At 43.4% G+C, this 12,834-nt stretch overlaps 1 protein-coding gene across 12 annotated transcripts in view; it reads left to right on the top strand.

Moving 5' to 3' along the window:
- Positions 1-477: 477 nt before the first annotated feature.
- FHOD3 (formin homology 2 domain containing 3) overlaps positions 478-12,834 on the top strand; it is a 373,066-nt gene continuing 360,709 nt past the window's right edge. For all 12 annotated transcript variants that reach the window (XM_057423039.1, XM_057423037.1, XM_057423036.1 and 9 more), the window contains exon 1: positions 478-970. In XM_057423039.1, coding sequence (XP_057279022.1) covers positions 806-970 — 165 coding nt within the window. In that variant the 5' untranslated portion in view covers positions 478-805. The remainder of the gene's footprint in view (positions 971-12,834) is intronic.

The following is a 12,834-nucleotide window of genomic DNA, read 5'->3' as shown; positions in this document are numbered from 1 at the left end:
ACACTAAAGATTTAGGACACTTGAGGTGTCTGTGACAGCAAGGTACAAGCATACTTCTAAAGGAGGGGCGTGACCCTGCGCATCCCCTCTGTGCGCTGATCCCCGCAGCCCCTCTCCCCCCAGCAGCCGTTATTCAGCCCTAAAGCGAACATCTCAGCCCTCCGAGGGAAAGGGAGAGGCGCTGCGCGGGGACGCTCCTTCCCTCCCACTCCCCTGCCGCTGCAGGAGAGGTTAACGGTCCGGCCTGCTGAGCATTCCGGGAGGATCATCCTTCCTGTCCGGTGATGGGAGGTCTCCTCAGGCCGGGAGAAGACGGGAGCCGCCTGGGCGCCCCTGGGGGCGGCGCCGCCGCCTGTGGCCGGGAGGGGGCACTGGCGGCCTCCGCCCGGTGCTGCCGGTGTGCGTGTGCCTGCCGCGGCAGTCCCGCTGCCCGCTCGGCGCGCAGCGGCTGGGCATGGAGGAGTTGCTGCTGCTGCTGCTGCTGTCGCCGCTGTTCTGCCCGCGCCCAGCGGCTCCGGCACCGCCTGCTCCTTCTTCGGCCTGAAGCGTGCCCGCACTCTTGGATCCCAGCGGGGAAGGGGGCTATGGGCCGCCTCCCCGAGGTTCGGCGGCTGTGAGGCGGCTGGCGCTCGCTCGGGAGCCGATAGGCTGCCGGCCGGCGGGCCAGCCAGGCTGCTGCTGCTGCTGCGGCTGGAAGGGAACGAGTGCCGCTTGCAGCCGGCGGTGGGCAGCACCTCGGTGTCGGTGACTTGGGGGTGCCGGTCCCGCCGTCCGCGCCGCCGCCGCGGCGGTGGATGGATGCGCCATGGCCACGCTGGTGTGCCGGGTGCAGCTGCTGGATGACACAGACCCCTTCAATAGCACCAACTTCCCCGAGCCCACCCGGCCTCCGCTGTACACGTTCCGGGAGGACATCCCGCTCGCCACACAGCTGGCCGGGGTGCACCGCCTCCTCCGCGCCCCGCAGAAGGTACCGCGGGAGGGGAGAGAAGGGGGTGTGTGTGGGGGGCATCGAGCGAAGGGCAGCGGCTTAGTCGCCGGAGCCCGGTGGCGGTGAGAACGGCCTCGGACCTTGCGCGGAGGCAGCCGGGGCTCGCAGCCCGATGGGGCTGCGCGGGAAGGGCTCCCGGCAGAGGGGCTGCCCTGCCGGTCCCCGTGTCCCACTGGCCTCTGCCCCACCGGCGCTATCGCGCGGTCCGGCAGTATAAGTATTCTCCTAAGTCCCGGGGGGTCGCCGGGCGGGCTCCCACCGCTGCGCTCCTGCGTTCCCAAACTCCTTCAGGGGCAGCTACCACCTCTGGTTAGCTGTAGCTGCTGTACGGTTTTCCTCAGGAGAAAAGAAGGCTCACCAAACCAAAGCCCTCCTTGGGTATTGAATGCTACATGAGTGTCCCTCGGTAGCGATGTCTGAATATCTGGGGATACTCAGGAATAACGTGTTGTTTGAGGACAGCCGAGATGTGAGGAGCACGGGTGCGCAGGCAGGATCCGATCTCTGCTGTGGTGAGGTTTAATGAGCTCCGCAGCTACAGCTAGGGCTTTGGTAAAAACAGCAGCGTGTCTGCTGCCCTTGAAACAATTGGTGCTACTAGTGCCTCCTGCCAAGAACTGCAGCATGTTACTGCCATGGCCTTTGACGAATCTTGACTATCTCTTCTTGCATACTTCTTCTAATACATGTGCTGGCATCTGCAGTTCTGCCCTTGAAGTCAGGCACCCGGGCATGATCCTTGAATTTTCAGTTTTGAAAGCAGTGCCATTGATTGACATAATAATAGTGTCCTTTCATTATTATCTTGCATCTGCACATTAGTTCTGCAGAGTGCACCAAAGAAAAAAGGGAAAATGTCCACTTATTTTTTCTTCCCAGAAGAAAACAAAGTTAAAGTTGTAAAACTTTTATTTGCTGTCTGATGAAGTGGGAAGAAAATACTCTCTTGACATCATTTGTTGTATTCTATCTTGCTCTTGGGAGCTTGCGGGAAGATGACAAAGAGCTGTGTGTGCCCTTAGATTTAAGGATATCCAAACCCCCATAAAAGTATTTCAGAGAAAAGCTCTTGGAGCAGACAGAAGTTTTGCATTTGTAGAAGGGTTTCTTGCATAATAGTTGCCAAGGATACAGCATCCAGCGAACAGAGCTCTGCCTGGCGCGCAAAACCTTTGGAAGCTCTTGGTGTGCTGGGTCAATTCTGTTTTCATGTGCTCAGTTGTCCCCAATTCAGAGACTGGTCCCATTGTTTTCAAGGGAGGCTATTTTTTTTTGGAGTCAGAGCTAATTAAAAGAAGGGCAGGAAGGATTCCGACACCTAATGATGTAAATAAAGAGATAGTTTAAAATCTGGATTTACAGTTAATTCAGCCTGATTTTCAAGGGTATTACACTGTGCTTTGTGTTTAATTTGCTTTTAATACCGAACCACCCCCTACTACCCTTATCCCCTTCCTTTCCCCCTTTAGTGTCTTAGGAACCACCTACAATCCATGGCCACTTCTATGTGTTTAACTCCTGCCCTGTGTTTCAGTGTGCAGTGTGTTTATCAAGTTTGATTGTTTGGAAACTGGGCTTGCAGACTTTGGTTGAAAGATGGCCTGATTATCTAGAGGTGCTGTAAACCTGGCTCTTGAAAGATAGCTACTCTGCTAAAGGCAAGAGTCCTGGCCCAGTGACTTAATCTGAGGTTCTGATTCCTGCAAGCGTTTTGTTTCTGCAGTTGTAATGATGTGGACAGGCTCATTGGAATCTGCTTATATGGTTACAGTTACCTTTGTGTTTGCAGAACCAGGGCCTCTTCCAGGGTGCCTTGGTTGGCCTCTTGGCCTTCTAAAAAGGAGAGGAAAAAAAAAAAAAGAAAACCTTGATTAGACTTGTTTACCTTTACTAGTTACATTGAAAGCTTAGTTCTTTGTGTGCACTTGCAGTTGCTTTCTGTGTTTGGCATTACATCTTTGTGTATGTGATTTTGTAGAGCTAATTAATTGTGTTGCTTTTTAAGCACAGGCTTTTTCCATTTTCTTTTTTGGAGGTGGGGATATTCTTTCTGTAGCTTTTCCTCAAGACTGTATTCACCTGGTCTATAGAAGATTTTGCTCCATTTCTCCCAGAGATCAGGACAAACTTTGTGATCTCAGAGGAATGCGGCCGTCAAAGCAGAGCATAGGTTGAAATTCAGGTGTCAGTTCATGTTGACACATTTGGGTCTTCATTGTTTAATTACTTTGAAAATTAGTGAGCTAATGGATTGATGTTTCATTTAGTATCTTGATGGTGTCTAAAGCAAAATATCTTGGAGTAGGTTTAAGAGTTTATAGCTCAAATACATAGTAATGCTGATGTCTGAATCATTCCTGAAATCTTGTGGCCTTTCTGCCAGTGAGTTCAAATGATCAGTGCTAGTTTTCTTTCATCAGTTTTTAAGTTATCATCTTTTGACTGGGATGAACACTCACTTATTCTCTGAACAGTGCTGCCAACTTGCTGCTTTCAAATCACTGGTTTGTACATCTCATAGACAATGTACTGCTGTGGGATGTACTTGAGAGAGTGAAGTTAGTACCAGCTCACTTCAGTGGGTGTCAGATTTCACCATTACCCAGTTGAAATTTGTAGTGATAATGGTATTTTTGTAGTTAAAATAACTTGTGCATTGCAAGTCATTGTAAGTTAAATATTATAAACAATTATTAAGGAAAACATTTAAAACTCAAAAGAAAAATGCTTTGACATCCTGACCTGTTGCTGTATGTTGTTGATAGTTTATTTTGTAACCAACAAATGTTATAGCTTGACTGCAAAGGGCACCATTCATTTAGCCCAGTTCTCTTGAAGTACAACTGTTGATTTCATATGTTGGGTTTGTTAGGTGATCAAGTTCCATGAACACTGGCCAGGATGGGCTTGGCTTTACTGCCCTGAGTGCAGCAAGCATTTGGATGAGGTGGAGCACCTAAACCAGTTGACAGAGAAAACTGACAAGAAAGGTGTCTTCAATCCTCTTTTCATTTGGAATTAGTTGACTAATTGCAACTTCCTCCTCCTCATCTTGCCCCCCCCCCCCCCCCCCCCCGACTTCTCTCTGTGCACACATCTTTTGTTACCTCTGTATCTGGATGGAGCAGCTTGCTGTATCCTGGGTTGCACTCACTTCTGTTTTGTGTGTGTGGCATGCCCGCAGGCTGAACTGAGCCCCATTTCCCCGTGGCACTGCTGTGGGAAATGTTTACCTTGGATATCCCCCATGGGTTCAGGTTCCTCGGTGCTAGATGGTGCAATGCCATCTTAGTTGTTGATGCAATGAAGTACCATAAATTCTGTTATGAGATTTTTAGCCACATCTACAAATTCTTGCTGAGTAACTCATCCACATTGTAGAACTTCTGCTAGTTGCTTTTATTGATCTGACTGCCCAATGTACCATTTTGGATTTAGTCTTTACTGCTTTGTTTCTGAGGATTTTAGGGCTCTCTTACTGTTTGTTGTATGAACAAAAACTGGATCTAGTCTGGACTCTGAATTCAGATGTCCCTTTTGCCTATTTCTGTGAACCTTGGGAAAATTCAGAACTGGATCTAAATTTGTGGCTCAGGCCCAGTGCCAATAATGTGATTTGAATCTAATTTGGTACATTGGGTTTGTTGGTTTTGAATTGCTTTGAGTTACTTGATACTTATGACTTGCTGACACAGGGTCATTCAGGAGAGTGGAGATATATATATATATATATATGGTCAATGTCAAGTGGTATGCTTTTTTTAGAGATCATCTTCATTGTAACTTATTCATCTAATTACAGCATGCTGAGTATGTTGTCATACTATGTTTTCACATCCTACAGTACTGTTCAGTGTTGGGGCAGTTCTGTAAGACATACACATTTGCAATAATATGGGAAATCACACTGTCTAATTTATTGAGAAAATGTAATTGAAATACTTTGTGTAATAATGGAAAACAACAAAAAAATCTCACAGTGTATACGGTATACTGGTGGTCATGATGGAAAGGGAAGATACAGTGCGATAAGAATAGTTGTTTTGACCTCCTGTTCCCTCTGAAAAAACTGAAGACAACTTCCGTGCTTAAATCTCTTCCAAGAATTTGTAATTAGGAAAAGTGTCATTCAAGAAACAGTGATACAAGCAAATAAATGCAATGAGAACTAGAGGGATCTGGGAGTTTCATTCATAGAGAAACCATACAGATTTCCATGTTCAGCTGCTGTGATTTAGCCCTAGATTAAAGCCAGGGCTGACTCTGGGCATGGTGTGATGAAAACTGGTACCAGAGGCTGTGCCATGGGGTCATGTCCTCGCATGGAGCTCAGTTCTGGCATTGAACTCAGTGCCAGGCTATATACTGGCATCAACCTCAGGTTTTCTGAGAACAGCAAATGTACCAACTGGCTCCTTTTCCCTGAGTTTCCTTGAAGCACAGTGGCATTACTAAATGCCTTGGTGCACAGAAGCTACGCAGAAGAGAGGATGGTTTATTTCCTGATCCTTCTGGAGGTAGTGGTAAATAGAGCAGCTGTTTTCTGAAGAGAGCATCTTTTAGTCATTATGCTCTTCATGGGAGCTGAAGAACAGAAAATGGAAACTGGAATACCTTCACTGTCCCAGGGAAAATGAAGCCACAGATAGGGGAAATTGGCTTATGTCTTCTGAAAGTGTTGTTGCTGAGGACTGGGGAATATTTCAGTTGAAGGCTATTAAGATGCCTAGGGCTTTCAAATTCTCCCTGAGGCAGGTGGACATTGGCCATTTTTTATCCTTCAAGAGAAGAGGAGATTTAACACAATGGTTATTTCCAGCAGGTTTCTGAAGTGTTCTGGATCTTGTATTTCTGCGGCCGACAAAAGCCCAGGCTTCAAGAGATTTGTGCTGTAGTGGCCTTGTGTGCTTGAACTTTCTAGGGAAGGGCAGGGGAGTAGGACCCAGCTCTGTCTTCTGACTGGAAAGCACAAACTACATAGGAGTCTTGTGTGAAACACACTCTCCTGGGGGAGTATAAACACCTGCCCAAAAGCACAGCTGTGAAAAGTGTTCCAATCTCCAGCAGCTTATTGTCTTCTGTGGTGTGGGCCATCAAAGGAGCAGAGATACCTGTACACCAGATACAAAGTAACTGTCAAATGCTGGGCTTTATCTCTGGCAGTTTAATGTCAGAGGTCTTTGAAGTTCTCACAAGGCTCTTCTGACAAGCTGTAGTTTGGGCAAGTTATAGTTTGGACAGGTTATAGTTCAGTTCGGTTGCTTGATGCAGGCTTAAAAGCTGTACTGTAAAAGCAGGGGGGCAGACCTATCCCGGAGAACTAATTCCTGAATTTGACACTTGTCACTCACAGGTCTCTCAATTTGGCTGCTCATAGCTCAAGAGTCTTCATGGAGCTCTGTGTAAAGAACTGTGGGAGTGAGTGTGCTGGTAATTCTCTAGGTGCTGCTGAATTGAAATCACAGATTGGTCAGATGGAGCCTCTGAAAACTTGCATCGCCATGTGTTTACTGGAGGTTTTGTATCAAACAAAGGAGATGAACAGGAAGAAGTTAGACCTTCCTGTTATTGTACCCCAGGTCTTGTGCTTACAGTTAAAAATTTGGATGTTTTCTTTCAAAACCAGTTGTAGATACCTCCTTTCTTTCAATCCTTTCAAAATTGTTGTATGAAGGTTGCTAATGGTTTCAGTTAGCAAGAGATGAAAACTGTTTCATTCTGTACGTTGGTGGAGGAATCGTCAGAAAAAGACGGGGAAACTGGCATGTTGCAATTTCCTTTTGTTCGTGTGTTGTCCAAAATGAGAACAGAAGTTCTAAAAACTTTCAAGAAGAGTTTTCTGTTTCCAGTGCTTGCCCAGCCATCTTATCTTACCAGTCATTAGGGTTTAAGTAAGAGTTCCTTTTCTTTCTGTTTGATCTCACTCAGTGGGTTTTGAGGAAGAATACTACATCCTTTGTGCAACTGTATGCAAGGCAGTAGGGCTGTAAGTCACTCATCCATCATAGCACCTGTGGTGCTACTTTGCTTTTCAGTCCTCTTTGTAGGCCATAATTCTGCCAGGACAGGTTGGTACCTCTAGTCTGAAAGTATCATGTATTTTTCAGTGACCCTGAGTGGTCTGGGCTGGGGCTATACACGTTCTTTGGTAAGCGGTGTTTCAGTAGGCTGTGCCCCTGTGCTAAGATACTACTTTATTACTGGCTCACAGGAAAGAGTGCCAGCTACTATACCTCTGTCATCACTTTCCACACCACCTGGATTGCATTACATTAATATTAACTTTATATTGTATTACAGTTATTAATAAGACAGCAAGGAATGTTGTTACATATTTTTAGCAGAGGAACAAGTTGGGACAAAAGTAGCAGTGAGCTTTCTAGTAGGCCCAGCTACCTAGAAACACCTGCAAACATCTGGCATATGAAACTATTGAAGTAAAGGTGAGTGAGGCTTGAAAGTTCACTTTCCACACGTCAGCAGCTTAACACATATACATTAAAAAAAAAAAAAAAAAGTCATTCTGTTATTCCCAGCATTTTAAGAATGCTTAAAGAAAAAGGTAGACCTTTTACTTTCACTATGACTCCTTGACTCCTGTAGTCATACTTCTAAGTTGATCCTCTATCCATTTTGTGAGTAGGATATTTATTTGAATTACAGAGGTCTGGAAAATTGCTGATTTTGATCCTGGATGCCAAGTGACTATTTGCTAAAGAAGGGCAACATGATATTATTAATTTTTTGGTCATATTGGTCATCATTTTATGTGGTAGTGCTCAAGAGGCTGAACAGGAAAGAGTGGGGTGACAGGAAAATCAGCTTCATCTCCTTATAGTCATAGTTCTAAAGCAGTTGGTTGTTTTTTTCTAGAAAAGCAGCTTCATTTTGTATTAGTCATAGTTCTAGAGCAGTTTTTAAGGCAAAGTGTGTATACTTGCCTTAAACAGGAACAGGAGACTTGGACAGTTTTGCCTTGTGTTTACTGACAGTTAAACTCTTGATATTAGGAAGATGAGAAAAAGCTCCATAAATAAACAAGTTGTACAAAGTCAAGTCAGGTGTGTGATTATATGCAGTAGTGTGGGCGTGTGTGTAGTTTGAAACGTTATGGCCATCAGTCACAAAAATACTAAGCTGCATCTTGTGTGCTTTGTGTAGGCAAACCAGTTGTATTGCTTGTTTGTATTTATTGATACAGATAAAGCAACACAGTTTTCCTCTTGTACATAGCATGGATGATTATATTGGCATAAAATGTGCTTGCAGATAGCTTGTATTTCCCTATTTAGCAAAGAAAGTCATGCCCTCATCTTTCTTCTGCTTTTAGAAACTACAGACTATGCCAGTTAAAAAGGTAGGTAACATTGATAATAGTTAAAAAATAAAAATGCGAGACATCGCAGTGCTGTTATTTGAAGCAATATGCCTACATCTAATAATGCACCCATCAACCTTTGTTAAATTGAGAAAATAAGTATTTTGTTTATAATTTTAAATACACCATTGCAGCCACATGTAACGGTTTCAGTGGTAAAGTGATTGCCTGAGCTGCTGGTGAGCTGCCTGGGGGGATTGTGTCCAGCTGTTTCTGATGGCTGTGTTACCCACAAGGAGAAGCAATACTGCAATGTATTAGGTCAAGTTAATGGTGCTTTTTAATTTTTCTAGTTTAAGTATACGTCGGTGTTCTAACACGGGTTTTTAATGGTGACAGGTCATAAGTACTCAATACTTTCTTGATGTGCCGGTGTTTTGTATTAAGTTATGTATCGACTAGCAAGGAGAAGCTTAAGTTCCTGGCCCCACTTTGGTGGGGCTGCTCAGCGTGTTTGTTGTGACCCGCCTGGCTTGATTTGGGGTTGGGAAAGGGAGTACCTGTGGTAGCTAGGCTGTTCATCCAAGCCTCATACGCAAGGTAAGGCTAGCTGAAAAAACACATCCTGTTTCCTTACTTCATTATTACAAGGACAATTCACAGCAAGGTTTGCAAGGAAAGAGTGTAATCACAGGGCATGCGATCAGCAGTTCAACAGTAATATCATCTGTGCTAGTGAAATGCCAAATGGGGACTTGCGCCTGTTTCTTGTCAGAGTGGAACAGAACAGAAGTTCTGAATTTTGTCCAAAGCACCAGTGACGACCCGATTCTAGCTGTGGGGTAGACATAAATAGACTCCTAGTACTCGGAAACACTTGGCATTTTTGGGGAAGTGGAGAAATTGAAAGAACCGCATATCTATTCTCTGTTTATTACCATACTGCAGCAGCTGTTCCTGGAGCGTGACCTTTGGCTCCATGAAGGAGGGATTTTTTTTTTTTTTTCCTCTTCATCTTTAGCATTGTGAGGGAGTTGGCTTGTAGAAATCTGGAGTCCTCTTTGTGGGAGGTCTTCCTGTCTCTGGTGGGGGAGACCCACCCAGGTTTGCCAGGCAGGGAATTAAGGATACCTGTTTGCACCTGATAGGTGCAGCAGTCTGCAGAGCCTGACAATTAAAGGTGATGAGCACCTGGAGACCAATAAGGAGGAGAAAGAAAATGGTGTTATTTCTTGTGGCCTTTGGAAAGGAAGTTTCCTGAAATTTGTGCTGCCCTGTCTTACAGTTAGTGAGGATCTCTGTGGCTGATGCCTATCAAATGTATGTTAATTTGTGGGATTTTCTGTATGTTTTGGTGTTTGTTTTTTTTTTTTTTTTCTGGTCACTTTCGAAAGGGTGCCAGGGCTGAGAAGTCTGATAGTGGTGAGTGGCAGGTGCCAAGGAAGGGAGGTAAGCTGGTGACTTATGTGTCTGGTTATGGAAGTGTGTGGGTCCTAAGATTAGCGCCTTTTATATTTCAGATATTTTCCCTCATGAGGGACACTTCATTGAAATTCTTCCTTTAGGTATCATTACAAGAAACTAATGTGATTTGAAAAACTATGTGCCTGACAAAGAAAAGCTACTGCTAGGGCAATTTACACTGTTTGTGCGTTTCAATCTGTAGATGTGATTCTTGCTTGTTTTCATCTTTCTTGCAAGTGCTCTGTATTGTACTACTAGTTGATTCAAGCTTCAATTACAATTGCAGGAGGCCTGTAACTCTCCAGTGGTCACAAGTAAGGTTGGCAGGCTTTATTCACAAGTGGAAAAGCTGGGTATAAGTTGAACATGGCATTTTATTTCAGACAGACATGACTGGTTTAGCCTGTGTTAATATTCTAAATGATTAATGCATTGCAATGATCATTGCAGTCACAGCTGAAGGACTCTGATTTTACTGTGAATTTTTTTGTTCTGGTTGGATTATAATAGATGGGATGTTTTTGTCTTGTGGCTGTACAAGGCAGAAAGAAATGCAGCTCTTCTGAATTTAGTATCCATTTTTTTGTTTGCCAGCGACTCAAGCATTCCCTACCTGTCTTATGCAGTCTTCGTTTTATATTGCAGTACTTGTTATGTTTGCTTGTTTATGTCCCCTTTGCATATTTTTGGGAAGTGAGCTTGAATTATTGAAAGTAGTGTGTTTAGAGTTATCCTACTTCCTTGTAGATGGTAACATGGCCTTGTTTAGATGCTGAGTTCAGCTGTTGTTTTTTTTGGTTTTTTTTTTGTTTTTTTTTTAAGCCTAATTACAGTGTTAACTTGTCTGCAGTTTTGTTTCAGCTGCTGTATGTTTGGGTTTACTGGGCTTCTGCCTTATGTGGAAGTTACTGTAGTTAAGAAACTTTCTAGACTGAATCCTGGCTTAGGAAGGAAAAAGAGCCCTTTTACTGATGAAGCTGAATGCTGTGGGAGAAGTTGTAGAAAAAATCCTGATCTTTTAGAAGATAAAGGAGTATAGTTTCTGAGACTTAGGCTTCTTCTGTCAGTTCAGATGTCACTGAATTATGCTTTTAGGCTTTTTGTCTTTCTGATGGACTCTTTTTGCTTGGTTTTGAAATGTGGATAAAAAAAGCCACCAGTTATGAATGTGAATTTATGTTAAGCCTAGGGTATGTACATATCTTTGAGTTTCTGAACTTACTATTCAGGTTTTCAGAGTTCAGTTTTTCTTGTGCTTTTATTTCACTTGCTGAAGAGAAGTGATCAGCACTCAAGAAAGTCTCTTCGGAGAAATGACCACCAGCTTGAAATCTGGAAGCTTGTGATGATGGAGGGAATTATCTCAAGATGCAGATATTCTTTCCTTGCTCATTAGATGTGCCTTAATTGATACATGTGTTGACCATGAAAGTCTTCAGAACATGTACATGCTCCTTGTAGTCTTTATCTCTTGTCAAGGGATCACTGAAGGAGGCGTTGCCTAATGTTTGCATGTACAAAGATGAAGAGGAAGAGAATACTGTTTAGGCTAGATTTCAGAAGCTGTATATAAAAATATTAATGGTGCTGGGAACCTGGTAATGAAGCACAGCATTACTCTTCCTCACATCATTGATTAGGATTCAGCTTCAGTTTTAATTTATGAAAGTCATTGCTGTTTGATATCTCATTCAGATATATCCTAGAGGATGAGCCATCCCATTGTGATGCCACTTTCTTTTGTTTAGATGGTATTAAAACATTAGGCCCTATAGGTCCTTGGTTGCAGGGGAAAGTATGACTCCTGAAGATTAAGAAGATAGCTAGAGCTTACATTTGTAAGTAAAGTGTTTACCCTTGAATGTATAGAAACTTCATGGCTTGAAGAAATTTTATTTATCTGTTTATTTATTTTGTGTGTTATGAAGTACAGGTATTTAAAAACATCCTTGCAAGTGCTGTTTCAAAACAGGTCTTGTAACTTACCTCAGGACAGAAGTTCAGGAGCACATAGAGTAAGGACTAAGTTGTCTCCTCACAGGCAGCATTTTCAAGGCAGGATTGAAGTGGGCTGCTTTAGTGTTGAAAAAGCTAAGTCATCTAGACAGCTGCCCATGAACGTAAAAGGATATTGATTTTCAAGGTTGCGGAAACGTTGTCTGTCTTTCATAAGCACTAAATCATATCGGTAGGAATTGGAATAAAACTTTATTTTATTTGGTTTTTAATGTTTTCCTTTGTGGACAGTCAAGACAGGTGAGATATGAGTGTACATTCTGCCTGTAAAGACGTCATGTAGCACAGAACAACTGTCCAGTGCTGCTCCTCCCAGTGTTGACCCAAGTTTACCGTCATGTTCTCTCAGCATGTTTCAACATGTAATTGCATTGGCCTATATACAGCAATGTGGCTGTCTTGGGCTTTAATCCTAGCCATTGTAAGAGTGCTGATTGAGTTGCAGGCTAAAAATAGGGTTTATTCAGACATACTGTATGCTATCAGTTGTGCTCTGCTTTGGCAGTTTGTCGGTAATATGTCTTAATTAATATTTGACAAAGGCAATATGCAGAATGCTGGCCAGTGATTTCTAGGATTTTATGCTTGTATAAGGTATTTTCTGAACTTGATGAAGTTGGCTAGTATATATACCTCAAATAAGTGGCTCACTATATTGTTCTTCGATAGTTCTGGTAGGCTGCTGAAAGAACGCCCTTGCCTTAAACCCATTCTTTAGATTGATGTTGCTTCTGTGGGAAAGCCATTGGTAATAGACCGCAGCATTTGGAAATCATTACGGCTAGGTGTGATTTGAGTGACAAAAAGCAGATTAGAGGTATTTTTCAGTGAAGTGCAAGTTCAGCTATATTTACTTCCTTCATGTTGTTACGGTTTGTCACTGATATTCCAGCAAATATTTCAGAAAGATATATGCAGCTGACAAGGGGAGAATAGCTTGTTATCTTGCTAGTAGTCATCAGCTAGTGTTATTTTAAGAAGTCTCAAGGAGATTGATTAAAATTATGCGCTCATGTTCTTCATCCACCAAATTAGATTTCCTGGA

Source organism: Pezoporus wallicus, unplaced genomic scaffold (genome assembly GCF_028554395.1).
Source record: "Pezoporus wallicus isolate ANWC-B61680 ecotype Strahan unplaced genomic scaffold, APGP_CSIRO_Pwel_v1 contig_749, whole genome shotgun sequence".
In the NCBI taxonomy this organism is placed as follows: Eukaryota; Metazoa; Chordata; class Aves; order Psittaciformes; family Psittacidae; genus Pezoporus; species Pezoporus wallicus.
The sequence above is the reverse complement of the archived record's forward strand: the minus strand, read 5'-3'. Positions and strand labels throughout refer to the sequence as shown.